This window comes from Branchiostoma belcheri, unplaced genomic scaffold, assembly GCF_001625305.1.
Source record: "Branchiostoma belcheri isolate BF01 breed outbred unplaced genomic scaffold, Haploidv18h27 scaffold5, whole genome shotgun sequence".
NCBI classification, from domain to species: domain Eukaryota; kingdom Metazoa; phylum Chordata; class Leptocardii; order Amphioxiformes; family Branchiostomatidae; genus Branchiostoma; species Branchiostoma belcheri.
Genome location: NW_017804131.1, coordinates 5085984 through 5106077, shown reverse-complemented (window position 1 = coordinate 5106077; position 20094 = coordinate 5085984). Strand labels below are relative to the sequence as shown.

Genomic DNA, 20094 nt, shown 5'->3' with positions numbered 1-20094 from the left:
TTACAATATCACTCTTGTTTTATCAGTTTCAATTTATAGCCAACACAGGTAAGTGTTTTAGCAAGGGAATAATCATGTTAAACACTATATGAATCAGAAAAATAGATGTAACCAGAGATCATTTCATAACTTTTTTGAGAGAAAAGGTATGAACCTTTAGAATAAAAGACAAGAAAAGCATTACAATATCACTCTTGTTTTATCAGTTTCAATTTATAGCCAACACAGGTAAAGACTCTATTAAACAGAAAGCAATTTTCCTGAGTATTGTAACATGTATAAACTACACAGCTTGGTCCCATACAAGTCAGTGCACTATCATAACTACAACTCTGACATCACAAAATACATATACAGTACAACTTAATTCAGGTCTGTTACAAGACTAATATGACAACTTTGGAAATATCATGTGCTCACAATCGATGCATAAAAACATCAGTGCCTTCTAAAAATCAAATGCAGCATGAAGTTGTTGGAAATCTTTAAAACAATGCTTTTATGTGACAACATTAAAGATTAAAATGCAACCCTATTTGTGCTTGAGAAGTATTGCTGATAGAAGAATATGCATCATCAGTTGAATATTCAATAACATAAGCAGCTCTACATTCTTGTACTCCTTAGTGTCAACTTTAGTTAAGGCCACACCAATTTGATTTCTTGGTTAATGGATTATTGAAGAAAAATAATGGAGCGGGCGGGCGAAAAAAACAAAAAAAAAACAGACCTAGGCATCCTATTATGGCCCAAAATGGTACGATAGGAGCCATGAAGTCAACACACCAGGCTGGTTCAAAATTTAAACAATAAATTTTGAACTTTGAATGATACCACTGCATTTAAAGATGGAATAACTGTAACATCTAGGAAGAAAAGGACTGTTTTCAACTGTTCAGGGCAAAATATGAGCATTTTGCACTTCATTCTGAATTTTTATTTTTATTTGCAAATCAGAAAAAAATGAAGCGGGCGAATCCGTTAACCAAGAAATTAAATTGGTGTGGCCTAAGGGAACTTTGTCTAATTGCTAGCATCCATAACTTATGTATCTTTGATGTACAGTGTAAAGAAAGCTAGGTGTGAATAAATGTACTGGTACCTCTTTTGTGGTCACCATATATTACTCCATATTATCTCTGAGATTTGTAGATTAAAAGGCCACATGTCACACCAGTGACAACCTTAACATGTTTCAAAAAACTAGATTTGATATACTTTTTTTTACAGTAATTACCCTGTATGTGATGCAAATTTTTGTATCCAAACTTGGATCATAACGCTCATGCATTTTTGTCATGCATTACGTTTTGACTTGGTAAACTATACAGTACTTTAAGTTTGTTGGTTGGAAGAAGAAATTGTCTGATATTTTGTTGTCTTCATAGAAACTAAATTTTCTCTTGTGCCAGACAGGAGCTTAGAAATGTAATTTAAGTCATGTACTATGTTCTGTAATACTCTTACACGTATCTAAACTACAAGCTAAGCTATGGCTAAAGCAACACACAGAAAACTATTTGAGCAATACAGACAGCAGCAGGCACCTCCAATCCTGGTAGTTCCTAGACCCTTATATCCCAAATGAGACCCACACAAAAGATAGATTCACAGTATACAGAACCATTTAACACAGTACCGCTTGCACAACACCGTAACATACTTACATGTATCTATCACAATGTGGTGAACGTATTTTCACATCATCACACTTGAACTTAATTATGACAAAACACACTGCCATAAACTTACAGATGTCTACAGCATTAGGATGACCTGTGCCTCCATTTGGTTTAAAAGCTTTTATTGTTCAAACATCTGATCTTCTAAGGTTGAATCTCTCAATCTACATTTTTCTGCAAACAGTTAGGGAAGGTTTGTTTTCTCTTGCAGTTCAGATAAGGAATGCAGAGTTCTTTGATGACACTTTCCTCAAATTTGTAAGAAAAGAAAGGTGATAGATGAATTTGTTTCCCTTCAAATATTGTAGGGAATGGTCCTCCAAGAGTGTCAATTCTATAGTCACCATTTATCAAATGAACAGTCCCTGCTACTTGAGCCCTCAGAGTTCTTACTGTACCCTCCCCTCCCTTCACTACAACGGTTCCAGCATTCCCGGTTTCTGTTTCTTCTTCTTCTTCTTGTCCTTGGCTGATGATGGCGACATTCGCTCTAACCGTACAGGACGGCGCATTGGCATGTCCATCGGTGAGATGTGCGAGTCTGGTGCCTGGTACTCACCATTTGTCATGGAACTGTTATATCCTAGAGAAGACACTGCAAAGGAAAACATACATGTTTGTTTATGTAAGGACTACTGAAAATTTGGAAAAAAAAACATTTTCTAACTCTCTGAATCACGAACAAAGACATGGGATTGTAACGTTAGTCACCAGGTTTGACCAACATGACCACACATTTGCATTAGTGTGTGAGGCACATTGCACAAAGCACTGTTAATTTTATTACCACAGAGTGCACTCTATTGTACGTGAGTCATAATGCACCACTTGTCACACCTTCAGTATTGTTAGGAATAAAGATGTGACATTTTTATGATGACGTATTTAGTGACAAAAGGTTAGTATGATGAGGGTAGATGCTGTTGAGTAAGCTAATTTTGACTGATGTGAAAGAAAGCAAGAAAACCTTGGCAAACAACAATTTTGAACGCTCAGCTATAGTCAGCTATTATAGTTCAGCTAGTGAGGTATTTTTTCTGCCTTCTTGCAACAAAGGCATACATAATAATGGCTTGGTCCCCAAAAGAACAGCACTTTAAAAATTGATGTGCAGTTAGTTCAAAACCAGGCAAAGAAAGACACCGTGTTAGGACAGGCAATAGAAGGGGAACTGACTAGAGCTGGGAGGGTCCTGAGCAGCTGATGCATGTGTGTATGTAGTGCCTGCATCAGAAGTAAAATAAGCACATTTAACATCATGCATTTTTTTATGTTGTAGAATATACTATCAAGCAGGGATCATGCTGCAGAGCTTTTCTACTAGCTGGTCATTACAGAAATATTTCAATACAATTAAGACACATGTCACTCATGATTTCTTAAATCAGAAATATCAAAGTTGCATGAAATAAAACAGAGCAAAGGCAAAAAAGGTGATTCGAAAGACAATCTTTTGGATTATGTATAGTTTGCCTATAGTTTCTTTTTTTATTCTGAAAAACAAAGATGTCTTGTATTCCTCCTAGACAACAGTATACAAGCAATCTACTATACACAGGAGGACATATAAATTATGTAGCGCTACATTTGATGTAATAACCTTTGCAAAGGTGGGAGAACTAACTTAAAGACGTTTTTGATGCTCACCAGATTTTTGACCCAGACTTCCAAGGCTCCTCTCAGGATTCCGGTCAAAATTCCTCTCCAGCGTCTGTCCGAAGTGACGGTTGTGATCGGTGGTGGAATTCAGGAGCTGATTGGCTCGCTTGGGTTTGAAGTAGCTGTCTGCTATGTTCTCATTGGATCTTCTGTTCAGCCTCTGCAGTAGCCTGTCTTCCTCAGGGGGCGGGTAGTTGGCACTCCCGTACTGTAAAAACATTTTTAGGCAATCAGAGATGGCAGACTTCACCTCCTTACCCATACTGATTTGTATAACTTCCAGTCCCACATACATCAATAGCAGTATGGCAACGATGTATTGTGTGCATTGGGAATCACAGATCGATAGACCGTGAACATATAGTTTCTCTAACATGTCTATTTTTCTCAGACTGCATAATTTTTGCTACTGTGAATATAACACACAGACATGCAAAAATACTTTACTCCCTTGAGCGAAGTAATATTCTGTGGCTATTTCAACAATTTTTTCCAAAATGTAAGAGCATATATATGTATCTGACAACTTTTTAAGCATCCACAAATCACTTGGGCAATCACTTCATTCAAGTGTAGTACTATCATTAGTATTATCTGATCAATTACTGTAAGTTGTATTAAAATGTCATACAATTAATGTTGTCAAAGGAAGACTGCAGACACCTGACCATAACGGCATAATCTTCCCCCCACATATCTTATGTTTATTTTATTACTGATTATATTGCTAATAAACAAACAAACAAACAATAGTGAAGGGCTGACCTGGTTACCAGGTGATCTGTCCCTGGGCCCTGGGGGAGGCCCTCTACCCTGGGGTGCTCTCCCTCCTGGCATGATACCTGTGGACAAAATACAGTCAGAACATACTGTAATACTACAGTCACAGAAAAACAATAAGAATCTATACCAATATTGTTAGCAAAACTTTATCTTTATAAACTTATTACTTTGTTGTATATAGAATAGGATAGGTTAAGTTAGTAATCAGTTATGTTGTTGTGTTTTAGGTGTAGCAATAAGCAAGTGCACGCCTGTGTTTAAGTCTGTAATGTGTTTTAAGACTCCAGGAAGATTAGTGAGTATAAGCATATACTCACTAATGGAGATCATTCAAATAAACAAATAAACAAATATAAAGATAGACAAATCAGAATTACATAATCTAATTCTTGCAACACTGCCACCTTGCAGTTTGTTTCAAAACTGCAATAAGCTACGGGAGGATAATGATGAGTACCTACCTCCAGGATTGGGAGGTAATGATGTCGTCTCCACTTTAACATCCGGCAGGACCCATTTTTGGTTCTCTTCATCCCACTTACACTGTGCCTTAACCCTGGGGTACAATAGATAAAAAATGTCATCATCGCTGATAGTTCACAACACATTTATCTACTGTGTAGACAATATTTGTTCTGCTATTGAAGCACATCATGTAGCCTGGGTGCCAGACTGTTTCCAGGGCCTACACTTGCCAGTTCCCCGGCTCCAGGGCCAACATGCTTCAAGGATTATACCACAGCCCCCTTCAGTTAGGCCCTGATCCATTCTGGCTAACTATAACTCTGGGTCTAGCGTGTTATGGGTCTGGTATTCAGGCTACACATCATGCATCGGTGAAGGTTAGACATCCAGGTGGTAAGATATGCCAAAAACAGTTACTCAAGCAATTGGATATGACTTTGGAAATGGTCAGATGTTTCAGGCAGCATCCACTAGCTTTCGTCAGTGACACTAGAGACTGGAAGAGAATGGCAAATTTATAAGCACAAACTATTGCACTACACATCATGCATTTTTGCTGCATGTTCTCTTTTATTCTTATATTTCTGTCCATTGTTACATCATACAAACGAGAGTGTACCAACCTGTCCAAGTTGGAGTAGTTACTATCTCTGCGTAGGAGTGGGTGGATCTTGTCGATGAGGGAATGTAGCAGTTTGAGCTGTTTCTCCTGTTCCCGGATGGTGGAGAGATAGTCGATCCGCTCAAACTCAAACTCACTCTGTAGGTCAATAATGTCAATCTCTGCTGCTCTGGTCTGAACAGGAGAAAAGAGTACAAGACAATCTTCAAAATCCTCCTGCAAATTTTTATCAAGAGAACAAATTTAATGCTCCCTTTTATGACACTTTATATATACCCACATGCATTGCAGTAATGGTATTGGCAAGGCACTTGGAAAAATGAGTTCAAATGGATGGTTTGATAGAATAGCATGTAAACATGCAAAAGAAAGTCTGTTTGAATTTCATGCATCCTGAGGTTTATCATACAATGCCATTCCATCACACAAGGCATGTGGGTATCTTGTTAAAGCAAGGAGGAGTCCTGAAATGCAGTCTTCTAGTGTTGCTGGCCACCACAGACCAGCAAAATTATGAACCGTGGAAACTACGGAGAATGGCACCCAGGCTAAAGCAGCAGCAGCGAATCAATGAAACAGCATCTGTAAGTAAAACACCCCTTTACAAGTCTAGTACGCTCACATCACTGTTGCTTCCATCAGGACTACATGTAGTTGACTGTTCCCCATTTTCCATCAACCCATTTTCCATCTAAAATGAGAAACAAAGCTCTTCTTCTTAATATGAGATATGATATTAAAAAATTAAACTCATTATAATACTATAATATGATTTATGTCATGCCATACATTAAATACGGGTGTTCTGGCCCTTGTAATAACTAGCGGTACAGCCTGGGTCCTATTTGGTTACACTTACAGTCCGGGGTTCTATTGGGCTTCCAAATGTTCCATAGAATAATTCGAATGCGTTTTGCCTGAACTGCGTGTACCGCTTTCGAGAATACCAAATTCGGACGTTGGAATTGATGTTGTTGCATTTTTTGGTTTAGGGACACCACATTTTTGTTCACTTCGCATTGAAAGGTGTGTTTTCTTGGGTGGGTATGACATAAATACAACACAGTGTATTCCGCATTGCCCTCGGTCCCAGCCCTCCCTCTGGCCTTCGGGCTATCCGACCCACGGTCGGGCTGGTACCGTACCTCTGGTGATACATTTCTCTCTCCCTGCTTTTGAAAGTGTAGTAACTTTCACAGAAAGAACTCCTACCTTTTCTTTTTCCTTCTCTAGCTGCTGGTTTGCAGCCTTCAGTTTGTCTTGTATATTGCCGTACACGTTCAGCATGATGTTTCCTCCGTCGTCCAACTGGGCAAACACTTTTGCCAGTTTCTCCTTCCGTCTCTCTGCGTGCGTTCTCTTGCGTTTCTTCTTCTCCAGCGCGGCCTCATCGTGGGCCTTCTCCCCTCCCACCATCTGCTCCTGTGCATGGAACATTTTATCCTCGGTGAGGAGTGGGGGGTAATCAAAGTAAAGTCAGTAACAGAACAGCAAAACGTTGGAAAACAAGGGTAAGTACAAACCAAAAAACACAAGGAGATATGTGAGTAAATAGTGTTATTTGTTATATTTTGGGCTGAGACAAAACGTAAAGAAGAATGAACGAGCATATAATTAGGTGCAAGATGACAACCTAAAATTAAAATCATCTGAAACTTCTCATTTGTAAGTTAGAGTACTGGTTAGTTTTAGCCTGGGTACCATCTGGATTTTCGCTCCGCAATCCTTTTAAAAAATGGCGTTACAGAGCGAAAATCTGGATGGTACCCAGGCTAAGTTTTGGTTCTTTCAAAGATCAAAATCTTTGAAACTTTGCACCATAGCAGGGTAAAGAAAATATAGAGTATGGATGATCCTTTACACCCTGGGAGTGAGTCTAATGATGCATACCTAAACCCAATTTTAGGTTCAGGTCCAGATTCAAGTCCACTCTAGGCTTAGGTTCAGTTCCAGACTTGTAAGTCCGGACCTAAACCCATGGCATAAACAAAATTGCATGTTGGCAACCTTGCAATGTTGTCTGGGTGAAACTTTGGCCACATAACATGGAGGCCGGTACTTGACGATGCCCGATGGCAATGTTTTCTTCATTTTGCAGCAAAGATTTTGCAATCTACGGAAGGTTTTAGGTGGTTTGGAAAGAAAAGGGGTATGTGAAATGGTCTTTTATGGTAATAAGTCCGGACTCGGTTCTTGACTTTTAGATTCTTTTGGACTTGAACCTTAACATTCTTACAAGTCCGGATCCAAGTCCAGTGAACCGATATGCATCACTAGGAGTGACGTATCTTTTATTTCTTACTTGTAGTTCCTGTAGTCTGTGCAGAGCCTCCTCCTGTTCCAGCACACTCTGTGCCATGTCTGTGTTACTACTGGGGGAGGAGGACGGCACACGCGGGCTGTCCTGGTCATCTAACTCTGTCTTCTGCTTCGAGCCAAGATGTTTGGCCACCTGTGGTTGTTGCTTCTGTGAAAACATGTAACACTAATAATCAGTATCAATGCAAGATATTTCATGAAATTTCAAGTGTTGTACAGCTTTCAACATGCTGAGGAAAAAGTCTAACACATGGCAAGGCAAAAAGTATAGCCTGGAGTAAAATGTGACAAGGAGTTTACTGTGAAAGATTGGTGGAAATCATTTTACACTGTGCAATATTACAGGCAAATTTTGTGTTTATATAATTATAAGTTAATTAATTTTGTCACCTTAAGCATATTTCACTGTACATTCATAATACACCAGGAACAACTACATACACCATATAGAAAAGATCACCTGCATTCAAAGGCCACCAGGACTACACCTTAATACATATTAGAAAGCCAATTGCCCTACACTTACTATACTGTTATAAAAACAAAGCAAGCACAAATCTCCACCAACAGTTTGTTTTGTGTTATGTGGAAGAAGTTAAAAGACAATGATAACACCATATTGGATATTCACCAAAGAGTGCAAGGGCAGCTCAGTATATACCTCTCACCATGGCCACCACCTATCCACCATATTTGGCAATGCAAGCCATAATGTTCATTAGGTGACCTGACCTTAGCTACCTTTGGCTGTTCTACCAGCCCTAGAGCCTGGGCCATCTCTGGCTGCTGGGCTAGCTGTGCCTGGAACAGTGGGGGGTTGCATGGTACGGTACCCTTACTGTTAGTATTGACTTATAGCTTTTATCATGTTGAATAATATTCATCAGGACATCTCAATTTCTCGACATCTCATGAGGATTTGAAGTGTAGCATTCACTAAGTGTATTATTCACTGCAACACTATAATACTTCAATAGCACGTTGGCAGAACGTACTGGCCCTGCGCAAAACCCCAATTTTTCACGGTTTTCGTTAGATTTTGGTCACCGTTGCATTAGAATCTTGCCTGTTGCAGAAGATATCTTTATTTCTGACATGACATTTGGAAATTACAGACTGGATATTAACCTTATATTCGCAAATACGACCTTATATGAGACGTTTTGCCTTAGTGCTATGCACAATGCATTACGGGTTTCGCGCAGGTGCAATTGTCGACGTGCTCAAGTAGTTAACATCTGTGTCCATAATATCACCAGGGTCCATAATATCGCCACCTTAAGAAATAGTGTGCTTAAAGATATTTTTACTGCAACATACCCTAGGTATGTACATTTGAGGTGTGCAGGAGTGCATACCAAAAGTATGTTGCAGTAAAAATACCTTTAAGCACACTATTTCTCAAGGTGGCGATATTATGGACCCTTGTGATATTATGGACACAGATGTTAGAGCGTATAAGACACAAACTTGTTTCACCTCTGCACCAGGAGACTCGTCCATACTCCTCAGACTCATGGTCCCCTCCAGGCTGGGTCCGTCAGGCAGGTCCTCCCCGTCCAGCGGTGTGGGGGGGCTCCGTGGAGCAGCTGTCATTGGCCTCTCCTCGACCTCACCATTCTGGTCCTCGGGGGGGAGCTCCTCAAAGTTCTGCTCCACGTTGGTGAGCTGGGAGTCGTAGAACTCACGTAACCGCTGCATGTCCTCCTGCAGCTTCACATTGCTCTCTTGTTCCTAGGGAGAGGAGACAAAATGTTGCATTTTAATCATTGCTTAAATTACTGGGTGCATATGCACCTTAGTACAGGTAAAAATGGAGCTGTGCAGGTATTCCTGATGTCTACTTGCACCCAACCTGCACTGATACATGTAGGTGCATGTGGATATGAAGTATAGAAGAAATAATGGCAATGGTTTCTGAAAAGTTTTTTTATATGATCCATACTTCTCAAAAATGGTGCGGGTAAAAGTTTTCTGGTGCAGCTTAATTTCAATGTTACCTACAGCAGTGCTTTTTTTAGATATCGATGTTACATTACAGTATCCAGCCAGTTGAACTATAGTCACACAAAGATACCATGACTATGCTCAATGACTTTTGAACCACCTGTAGCTCTTGTTCATTACCTTTTCATAGCGTAGCTTCATGTCCTGTAGCTCTTGTTCGTATTCCTGTTTGATCCTTTCCTTCTCTTTCTCAATAGCCTTCTGCAGGTCTTCAGAAGTGGTGCGGCGGCGGGGAGGGGGGCCCTTGGCAGGGGTGGCTGCTGCAATAGAAAGATAATCAAATCATACATGTATTTCAACTCTTTTTCAATATATACTCTAACAAGAGTTTATCATGATGACAGTCTCATACAAGACCCAAGAGGGGACGGAAAAAGCCTCCGCCCCTGGGGCAATGCCAAAAATCCCTTTTCTATTGCCTTGGGAGAATATGATGTGTTGAGTCTCCTTTTTTTGTTGTCTTCTATGTTAGTTTGCGGTTCAAAACATAATTTCATGTCTTTATTTGGTCCTTTGACAGACTCCATTGATTTCTTATATCTTTACTTCCGTATTTTAACTTTTGTATACTTGAACATTAAAATTTGAACTAAATAGATTCTACTAGTACACTGTATTGGCAAAAGTGTGTATTTTGTAAAAGACCCACACAAGTACTATTACAGGAATTCAGGAACTTTCCATTTTCTCTATTGTTACACAAATTTCAAAAGGTTATTTGCCAACTCTCGTCCTGTTGTGTACCTCTGTAACTAAGAAGCAAGATCAACATCTTATGTACACTTGACTGAACAACCAAATGTTTGTAAAAGAGCGCCGGTCTACAGTAATGTTAGTTGTCATATTTTATTTTCCATTTTATTGCCTGTGTGTCCTTCGTAGGAGGGTGTGTGCTGTACACATATAAATGACAATTTGACCATTCTTAGTTTGTTTGCCAGAGGAAAGAGTCATAAATAATTCATGATGGTAAATGTGGTTTCTTCTAATAGGACTGACGTGACGTTATGGCCAATGTTCACAAATTATAACACTTGGGCTGATCCATTCACATCTCTGTGGTAGGGGAGTCTGAATATTTTTCCACAATGTCATGCAAAAGAAAAAGAACTGTATTATAATATATACTTTCAATCAGGCATCTGACATTTTTTAAGTGTATGATTTAAATAAATGCTGGTGTTTTTTGCACTTGCAGATGAAATCTCGTGTCATCTCAAAGAAAGCGGAAATTGTGACAATTTTCCGATTCCCATATTTGCAAAGTTGGATTTAAGTTAATATCGGTCCTCAAGCTCTTCAAATACTCTTTTTTTGGTCTTTTAGTCTTTTTTTGCATCACGTATTACATTACATGTACATGTGTGTGTGCAAAACTCTATTCCTATGGCCTTTACCTGAGTTATTGATCACTTATTTTTATATAAATAGCATGATCAATATCAGTCAATGATGAAAGGACACAACCAAATGACTTTTGAACACTGGACTATGCTTCAAGTTCAAAGTTCTTTTGCCACTGAAGTGCATGTTTAGATGCCATGTCAGGTCAAGGGAACTTGACAATGTCCTAATTTGTAAGAATAAAAAATTATATGCATTCCAAGCATGAAAATATTCTGGAAAAAAAAAGATTTAGAACAAGGCGATCTATGTTCTCTTGCCTTCTTTTCCTTTCAACAAGTTATGGTTTTGAATTCAGGGCGTCGAAACCTTACCCACAAAAGACTCAAATTGGTACGGTCCACTGACCCCACTTCTGCCTGACTGGACAGATCAATGGTTGGCATGGCAACCAGTGACAACCATGGGCTCTTCAGGTGAAAGGGGCCAGCGACATAACATACTTGTTCAAACAACCTTGTCACGAAGGCAGCTCATGCATAATTAAGGCGGAAAACCACAGAAAGTGATCCTCGCACTGTGACACCCCGAATAAAGAAGAAAGAAACCTTTAGCCTATAGATTTATAAAGAATTCACATTTTGAAATGGTTTGCTGGGAACCATTTTTACCGGTATGAAATCCTAAAGTATTGTACAGCTAATGATCTTAGTCACCCAAAATTTACACATCATTACTTCAGTAATCCTGTGTTACTGACCACCCAGACTAAACCATGGAAGCTTTGGCAAACAGAAAGGGAAAACTGTAACCTAAGAATTCCAGGTTTCTGAAAGCTCCAAGAATTAAGCCTTGAGTGTAATTCTCTTCAGAGCTTTGTAACAAAAAAATTACCCTATGAATGACATGGGTGAAGAGAAGTGTATGGCTTTTGTGTTGTGACATTTGGAAGTGCTCATGACCTATTCCGATTTTTTCGAAGTGCTACAGATTTTAAAGAGTCATGATGTTATGAAGATTAATTCAGCACTGGGTCCAAAATACCCACTCTCACCGCAATGTCATGTTTTCTCTGCAAGACTTATATTATTGGAGGTGCTAGGTTACCTGGCACACAAGTTATCTATTTTTTTGTGCATACCAAGCAGGCTTTTTAAAGTTTACAGTGGCTGGGCTTACAACAACCTGGAGCAGAATTTGGCAACCTAGCTTTTGGCATAGCAAGGAGGTTAAAAATCAACCTACTTGGGCATAGGTTGCCCAGTTGGCAATCAGAGAAAAAGAGTTGTGTGTGTGTATGTATTTCAAACCCTGACTATGATTGTGGTACTATTGAAACAGTATTATCCATCAACATATCAGGAACAGAATCTAGTAAAAACTCAAATGTTGTTAATCTAGTTTATACCTTGTCCAGGCTGGCCAGATGTGATACCTTTGGCTGCTAACATGGCCTTCAGCCGCTGAATCTCTTCCTGGTACTCTCTGAGAAGAGCATCTTTGGGATCTTCATTGATTCTCGGCTTGTTCTTGATGTTCTTTGCCCGATTCGCGTATCTTAGCGTACTCAAGGTTTCGTCGTAGTTATTGTCTGCAGGAGACAGACACGCTATCATGAGCGTCTTGGTATTCCCGCCGAGGGAGTCCTGAAGCAGTCGCGTGAGTTTGGAATCACGATACGGGATGTGTTTGGACTTCCCGTCTACCAGCGCCGATATAACGTTACCGAGTGCGGAGAGCGAGAGGTTAATTTTGGTGGCCTCCTTCAGCCGGTCACCTGTTGCACCTGTCTTGGCCTGTCGCTCGCTTCCCGCCAAGTCCACGAGATTCAGTTTCCCGGCACGCAAGTGCGTCTCGCCCTCCTTGTCCGTCGAACACATCTCGAGAAAGATCGTGAAGATAGAGTGGGAGCGCGAGGAGTCAGCGTTCATGAGGGTCGCGCCGACCGATCGATTCTTCCACCCCATCTCCATGATCCTTTCGCACTCTGGAACGTTGTGAACAGAGTGCTTCGATAAATCCTTAACGTACACTCCGCGATCCGGGTGTTCTTTTAACTCCAGCTTCTGCTTGTGGTCCTTTCCGAGCAAATCTCGGATTTCCTCGTTGTAGATCTCCAAGTACGAGGCATGTACGAGATATTTCGTGTCCTCTGCTACAGCGATGCTTTCAAAGATGTGTTCAAATGCTCTGGGGATGATGCCTCTTTGAGTGGCTGGTTCCTCAATACCTTGCATGGTGAAAGACTTGCCACATCCCGTTTGGCCGTATGCAAACACAGTTCCGTTGTATCCCTCCACCACACTCTCCACCAAAGGGTAAGCCACATCGTCGTAGATTTTCTCCGTGGTTGACACCATGTCGTAGGAGCCGTCGAAGGTGAAGAGTTTTGGCGGTTCGTCTTGCCTGTCGGGCTTGATGATGCCGCATTGAATCCCGCCTTCCATAGAGATCACAACGTCACAGTTCAAGTTCTTCTCTCGCTCGTTCAGCGGACGACATCGAACAATTACCTTTACTGCTTCTGAAGCCATTGTGATCGTGTTCACAACTTCTGATTGTCACTGGAGTGACGAGTTTGAGCTAAAAGTTGGAAACTTGCTTGATTTTGAACCACCTGTGAATGTCAGATCGATAGCTCACCGGCAAACTTTTCCGTAACGTTGCGTCCTGTTGTCATAGCATTTTTGCCGGATCCGATCCAAGAAGCAGCCTTAAAACACCTTCCAGGTCATCCACGGGATCTTTAACTCGCCGGATCCTCAAGAGAGTGCGAGCAGCCGTGAATTTTTGTGAGATTCAAGCGAATGTTTGCTTCTCCATGGAGCCCGTCATTATTTTGACGCCTCCGCTCACTGATTCGGAAAAGTATGTCCGATTCTCGCACCAACTCTCGCGAGATTTCAACGAGAGGAAATAGTGTTGGTTTCGATGTGCATGACGGGAAGTATCTATGCTGCAAGATGTAACCTGCTCTCTCATTGGTTAAAGAAATTTTAAAAAAGTTTCACTTTTACTCTACATTTGAGCCGACTTTAGTCAATGTGAATATATCAGTGCATTTCAATCAATTTATTCTATCCCTATGATTAGATGTGTGGGATAAAAATGTTCAGGTAACGAATTTTCTGGTTTTAAAGAGCACATTTCTCTCACCTGTACAGGTACACACGGACCAATCAGAGACCAGATGAGTGGCTCTTATGATGCATCAATCACATGACTCTTCCGTGATGTTGAGGCACTTCCGCCTTGGTTAGCGATCCACATGGGTGCAACTTGGCTCGTGTTTTCACCTACAACTTAGCTTTAAGCGTCTTAGGTTCGTATTTATTCAGGACCAAACATGCAGTACGTGGTAGCGCTTTTCGCAGCGGCCAGTTTAGTGGCCAGAATAGCGGGGGACTGTACTATTGACTCGACGGAAGAGCTGCAGGACAAGGAGAAGAAATTGTTGGAGAGACTTGCCCCCCTTACTAAGGCAAATCAGCTGTAAGTTACTAACTTCTTTCTACAACCAATTTGTTTTGGAACTCTTATGAATTATGAGTATACATGAGTTTTAATTTTCATTTTATTATCCCAAGTGCATGATCATGTAAAAGTAATGGTATCTCTTCAAAACTTTTAGACTCGTCAAATTTGCAAAGGTAAAAACGTGGCAACTTTGGTTTAAATTATACATGGTCCAAATTAATTATGTAATGCTATTTAAATTCAACTATGTAAAGTAGTACTAATGCATAGTGATTATACTGAAGTGTAACACACGTGACACGCCCCTTGCCACGTGCATTTATCTTGTTGCAATCACAACATCGAAAAACAAACAATGTAACATTAAAATTACAATTCAAATAGGGGCTTGAGATCAAAACCAAAAGTTGCACAATGTTTCAGACATAATATTTCAGTGTGTTGCTTACAAATGATTGGATGTGTTGAATGCAATTGGTAAATTTTTGATGATAAAACATTGACTAATAAAAGCTGATGTTAGCTGATTGCTTGTTTAGTTGTTATGTCAACAAATCCCAGTTGATCACACAGGTCTTGTAAGTTGTATAATGAGATACAGTGCCTGCTGTGTACTGTAGGTTGATGTATTGTAGACATGCAGAAAAAGATAATGACTTTTCCCCTAGCTAGCAACACTTCAAATTGTGTAGTCAGGAAAGGCCCATTTTTGTGTAAAGAAGAAAATGGTTGTTGAAAAATAACTTAAATCTTGCTGTAACTTTGTGAAAGTGAAGTAAGGTGGAGTTACTGGAATAAATTAGAAAGTATTTCTGGGACATCCTTTTTATTCTTTTTCTGTTGTGCCATATGTATGGTGGTATGATGTTGTTGTAACGTTTTGCATTGAAGATAGTAAAAAGAGAAGTTCTGACTCTTACCTATGTTACTAATAACTGTGTATGCACTGTTTGTATCTAGTGTTAACTGTTATAGTGACATAAATCACTTCAGACTAAGGTAGTATCATGTAAACCAGACGCAAACGTTTGTCATCAATGATGATAATTTCCCCCTCCCCTCACAGGTTCACATTCAAGGACAATCCCTACCAATATGACTACAAGGCCAGGATCTGTAACCCTGTACAGTCCAAATCCAAGGCAGATGCTGGCATTATACAGGTGGACAAGAATGGCACTGAACACTCACTGGGCAAGATCAGTAAAGTCAACATAAAGGCAGGCAGTAAGTGTACTCTGCTCTTATATTTTGGTACATGTAGTTTTTTACTGAAGGGAAGGAAAAAGATCCAGTTTTAGTTCTAGAAGGCTGTTCACCCACATACTGTTCTAATTGAAAGCAGGGGTCGAAATTCATTTTTGGGAATAGGTGCATTGGTGCACCCAACCTAAAAAATTAGGTGTACAAAAAATTTTTGGGTGCACCATATAAAACAAAACATAATTACAGATCTTACTGCTTCTCTTCTGAGCTTGCATCTGAAATTGGAGTTAACTTCAAAATCTTAAACAAGTACTACAACAAAGATTTTATTATTTTTCTGACACTTAGATGCCAAGAATATCCTGCATACTATTATACATTTGATATGTACAAAATACGAACAAAAATTGCACCCACAGAAAAAAATTGGGTGCACAGTTCCAATTTTGGGTGCACTAATTAGGTGCACAATTGCACCCAGTATTTCGAGCCCTGAAAGCACTGTAGCATATGTATGATGTACAAAGGACCATTTAATGTCCATATGTATCAAATTACTAAATATGACAATAACAAATTATCAGTGGACAACCTGTCCAAAAGACTGCAACCTGAATAGCTTGCTAGCTGGATGATTTTCTGGTCTAGAAGCAGGGTTGCCAACCACTGATCCATGTATTCTACTAGAAGCATTATGGTCATATTTTATATTAATCTTCTCAACAGACATGATTACTACAGACTTTATTGCAGAGTTATTGCCATCCTTATTTGTATTACCAAGTGAGATCAGTTCACAACATTCAAATGATTATCCTCTGAATGAAACCTCTTTTTGTGGTGTGATTTTGACCAATGTTGACTTGTGTCATCATCTTTACTAGCCAATTGGATGATGTTAGAGTATCGTGGAGGAGACAACTACCACAGTCACTGTAATCATCTAGAAAGGACGTCTGTCATCATGATATTATGTGACTCATCTACGGTAGAGGTAAGTGGGTTGTGACTGAGCAAATATCTATAATGGCTGAAATGTCCCTTTTGATAAGTTTTATGCAAATGCCAATGCTACGTAACAAATTGAAAAGGACCAAATTGGAAATGTAATTAAGGTATCCAAGAAATACTTCAGTGTAGTGTACAACTACAAACAGTATATCTTTTATTGTGTGCTTTGAGTTAATGTGTAATTTTTATGTTTACTGAAGGAAAACATATTGTTTTTGCTCAGTTTCTTCCTCTTCTTCTTCTCCAAACAGTGACCTCTGACCTGACCAATGACATGATTTGTTGACGTTTGTCACCATGGTGACTGGTGTTGGGTTACATAATGTTGCAATTTCATGGTCTGCTCTGCTCACCATATACTAGTAGTGCATGTATGTGAATGTGTTTGCTTAAGAATTAACAGAGCAGACCATGTCCGAAGGTAAACATTATGCATTTGTTTTGCAAATGTTACTTCTCTAGTTTATATCATACTTTCTGTACAAGTTCTTCTTCAACCACATATTTTCTATCTACAGGGGAGCATGGGTCTTATTGAAGAACACACCAGGAAAAATGATGAGGATTGTTACTACTTGTTTGAACTCTATAGCAATGTGGTCTGTTCTTCCAAGTCTTCCATACCTGGTGGTCTGAGTGTGGGCTCAGTACTGGTTCTTATGTGAGTACTCAACAATATTACAATCAGTAAATTTTACTCAATATTGCCTCATCCACAATTGCAAAGGGGCTTTTAGGACAGGGCTTTGGGTTTTAAAATATAAATTTCATTATTTATATGCAAACTATTTGTTAAAACACAAAGCCACAATCTGGAGACTGATGTAAAAATGTCTATAACATGTGCATTACATATGCACATACTTTGATTTTTTAAATTTTGGATTGACCTTTTTTGTTACACATGCTATCAACTTGAGTTGTTGTTGTACAGAAATGTTCTCAATTCTTTGTAAAAGTTTAAAATATGATATCAAAGTGTTCACTTACAAACTCATTTCCGAGAGTTGTTCTATTTGCTATTTTAGTGGTTCTGTTCTACAGTATTTCCATGCTTAGATGTTAACATTGTTATATGTAAACAGTTCAAAGCTTCACTCCTATAATAGTAGTAAGAATGGTGATGCTGAGATGTAAACAGATCAATGTTTTGTTCCCAGATTCGTGGTTGTTGTCGGCTGTTACTTCCTGTTTGGGTTCCTGTACCAGCGTTTTGTGGTTGGGGCCAAAGGAATGGAGCAGATCCCTCACTTCAGCTTCTGGAAAGACTTCGGCAACTTGCAGGCTGTAAGAAACTTTGCAATTTTCTTGCTAAGTTGATTCAAACATTTTTCACTCAAAAAATGTTAGTAAGTATTTAGACCCAGTAAATAGTATATGCACAAGAAAAAAGTTACTCAAGCAACTGGATATGATTTTCGTCAGTTACACTGGTTAATAATCGTTTCCAAAAATCATATCCAGCTGCTTGAATAACTGTTTTTTTATCTTATTACCTGGCTGTCTAACCTTCATAGACATACCAGTAAATAGTATGTTTTTGATATTGATTGCCATATTTTATGGTAACTACCCCTGGTATATCCTGCATACTTCTTGACTTACTACTGTATGACAACATTATAAGTCAGTATTATATTTCACAAAATGATTCTCTGATCTTAAGTAATTGTGAACATGTGCAATTCTGAAAGTTGTATCTCTAGTTATCAGGGCCCGAAATTCATTCTTGGGAATAGGTGCACTGGTGCACCCAACCTAAAAAATTAGGTGCACAAAAATTTTTTTGGAGATCTTACTGCTCCTCTTCTGAGCTTGAATCTGAAATGTGAGCAAACTTTAAAATCTTAAGTATTACAACAAAGATTTTGATATTTTCTGACACTTATTAGATGCCATGAATATCCTGCATATTATAATACATTTAATATATACAAAAATACCTACAAAAATATTTGGGTGCACCAGTGCACCCACAGAATAATATTTGGGTGCACTAAGGTGCACATGCACCCAGTATTTTGAGCCCTGGTTATTAACAGTGTTCTGTTTTCCACCCAAGGATGGTTGTGAGTTGGTGTGTCGGACACGGGAGGCGGGACCTCCCAGAACGTACAAGGGCATCGGGGACGACCAGCTAGGACTGGACGATGATGACGAAAGAGACGACCATTTACTACCCATGTAGGGTTACCACGGTGACAAGATGTAAACATTCTAAACTGTAAACACCCTTGACATGTTGACAGGTGTATTGATGGTTTTCTGTTATGCATTTGACTTTTAGAGTAGAAGTTGCTGGAGAAATTATGTTCACACGTTTTCTGGATTGTTGTATCCACCCTGGTATGACGTTTGGTGATTAACATGTAGACCAATACACACATTGAATAAATGTGCAAGTTTTTTTTTCATGACAAACTAGAATAAAGCATATAGCTTCATAGCAAGCTTTTGTATGTCATAAATTGATGTCATAAATTTCATATCATATATGGTGTATCAAGTTTGTTTGGACCAAGGTTATTTGGACATATATAATCTGTGTTGTGTTATGTATACCATAGCAAAGAATGGATGTAAATTTTAGTTCAAATGGTTGAAAAATTGTTAACAGTTGATCATTCCACTATATCATATGTTCCAGATGTGTGACTCGATGTTACAAATGTTGTACAGTTAACTTCTCGTGTTGGTACTGGGAAGTTACTTAGTCCATAGATACTTTGGAAGTTGTCCATATTAATTAATTTTCTGAGTGATGATGACTGCACCTAAATTTCACACTTTAATTTTTTTACTCTGCAACATTTACGATCACAGTTCATGAATACTGCCTTTGGGAACAGCAAAAATTGTGCAAAGTACCAACTTAGAAGTCGAATCCTTCACCATTATAGTATCCCTTGTAGAGTACTCTACTTCTTTAGAAGCTGAAATTTAATATGTCTTGAGGTAAAGGATCTGTGATGGAAAATGCATGTAGGGAAAAATTGTTAGCAATCAAAGTAAGGCTTGGACAATCTGTGTATCAATGAATTCTACTAGTATTACCGTATTATATTTGTATGTCCCTCTGGTCTTTAGTACTGGCTTGCCATAACTTTTCAAACAGTCAGCTGAGCCACATGTAGCCATATGACACTAAATCTGTATTGGTTATGAGGTAAGGCAGCAGTTAGCAGGTTGAGGTACAATGATAATACATAATTCCTGTCAACACATTTTGAGTTAGAATGTATTTATTCCGCCCCCATCTTTGTCTGATACAGTAACAGTTATGCATACTTTTGTATAATTGAGACCTGGATAGCTTATAGCAACATGCATGTCTCTGTTATAGCAACATCAGTGTGTCCTGAAAAATCCTTGTACACGAACTTGTATTGTAGTAAAATTATCAGGGAAGCAGACAAGGGTGTCAGCATTATCATCCGAGCTTGAAATTCTATCAGAGCCTGAGCTTAATGTACCTAAATGACAAAGAACAAAATTCTGTATTCACCTTGTATCCTCTGA

At 39.1% G+C, this 20094-nt stretch overlaps 2 protein-coding genes across 2 annotated transcripts; one reads left to right on the top strand and one right to left on the bottom strand.

Annotated features, from left to right (window-relative positions):
* Positions 1–1478: 1478 nt before the first annotated feature.
* LOC109480116 (kinesin-like protein KIF17) lies at positions 1479–13788 on the bottom strand. The gene is made up of 12 exons (XM_019782271.1): positions 12290–13788; positions 9658–9797; positions 9010–9264; positions 8215–8331; positions 7514–7690; positions 6424–6633; positions 5213–5385; positions 4586–4680; positions 4107–4183; positions 3330–3549; positions 2859–2906; positions 1479–2277 (listed from the first exon to the last, which is right to left on the bottom strand). The coding sequence occupies exons 1-12, from the start codon at positions 13413–13415 to the stop codon at positions 2096–2098; spliced, it is 2820 nt and encodes a 939-aa protein (XP_019637830.1). The 5' UTR covers positions 13416–13788; the 3' UTR covers positions 1479–2095.
* Positions 13789–14048: 260 nt separating this feature from the next.
* Positions 14049–19938, top strand: LOC109480070 (cation-dependent mannose-6-phosphate receptor-like). The gene is made up of 6 exons (XM_019782219.1): positions 14049–14373; positions 15425–15585; positions 16449–16558; positions 17094–17236; positions 17736–17862; positions 18638–19938. Exons 1-6 carry the CDS (start codon positions 14228–14230, stop codon positions 18761–18763), a joined length of 813 nt encoding a protein of 270 aa, XP_019637778.1. The 5' UTR covers positions 14049–14227; the 3' UTR covers positions 18764–19938.
* The last annotated feature ends 156 nt before the right edge of the window (positions 19939–20094 follow it).

Bases quoted from the DNA above. Each gene is read 5' to 3' on its own strand.
- LOC109480116 (XM_019782271.1), bottom strand. From the start codon at position 13,415: ATGGCTTCAGAAGCAGTAAAGGTAATTGTTCGATGTCGTCCGCTGAAC. The intron at 4,184-4,585 runs GTAGGTACTCAT...TTTTGTCCACAG, and splicing joins ATTACCTCCCAATCCTGGAG to GTATCATGCCAGGAGGGAGA. The intron at 2,278-2,858 runs GTCAGTTCCCCT...TTTCCTTTGCAG, and splicing joins TCAGGACCCTCCCAGCTCTA to TGTCTTCTCTAGGATATAAC.
- LOC109480070 (XM_019782219.1), top strand. From the start codon at position 14,228: ATGCAGTACGTGGTAGCGCTTTTCGCAGCGGCCAGTTTAGTGGCCAGA. The intron at 14,374-15,424 runs GTAAGTTACTAA...CTCCCCTCACAG, and splicing joins CTTACTAAGGCAAATCAGCT to GTTCACATTCAAGGACAATC. The intron at 17,863-18,637 runs GTAAGAAACTTT...TTTCCACCCAAG, and splicing joins ACTTCGGCAACTTGCAGGCT to GATGGTTGTGAGTTGGTGTG.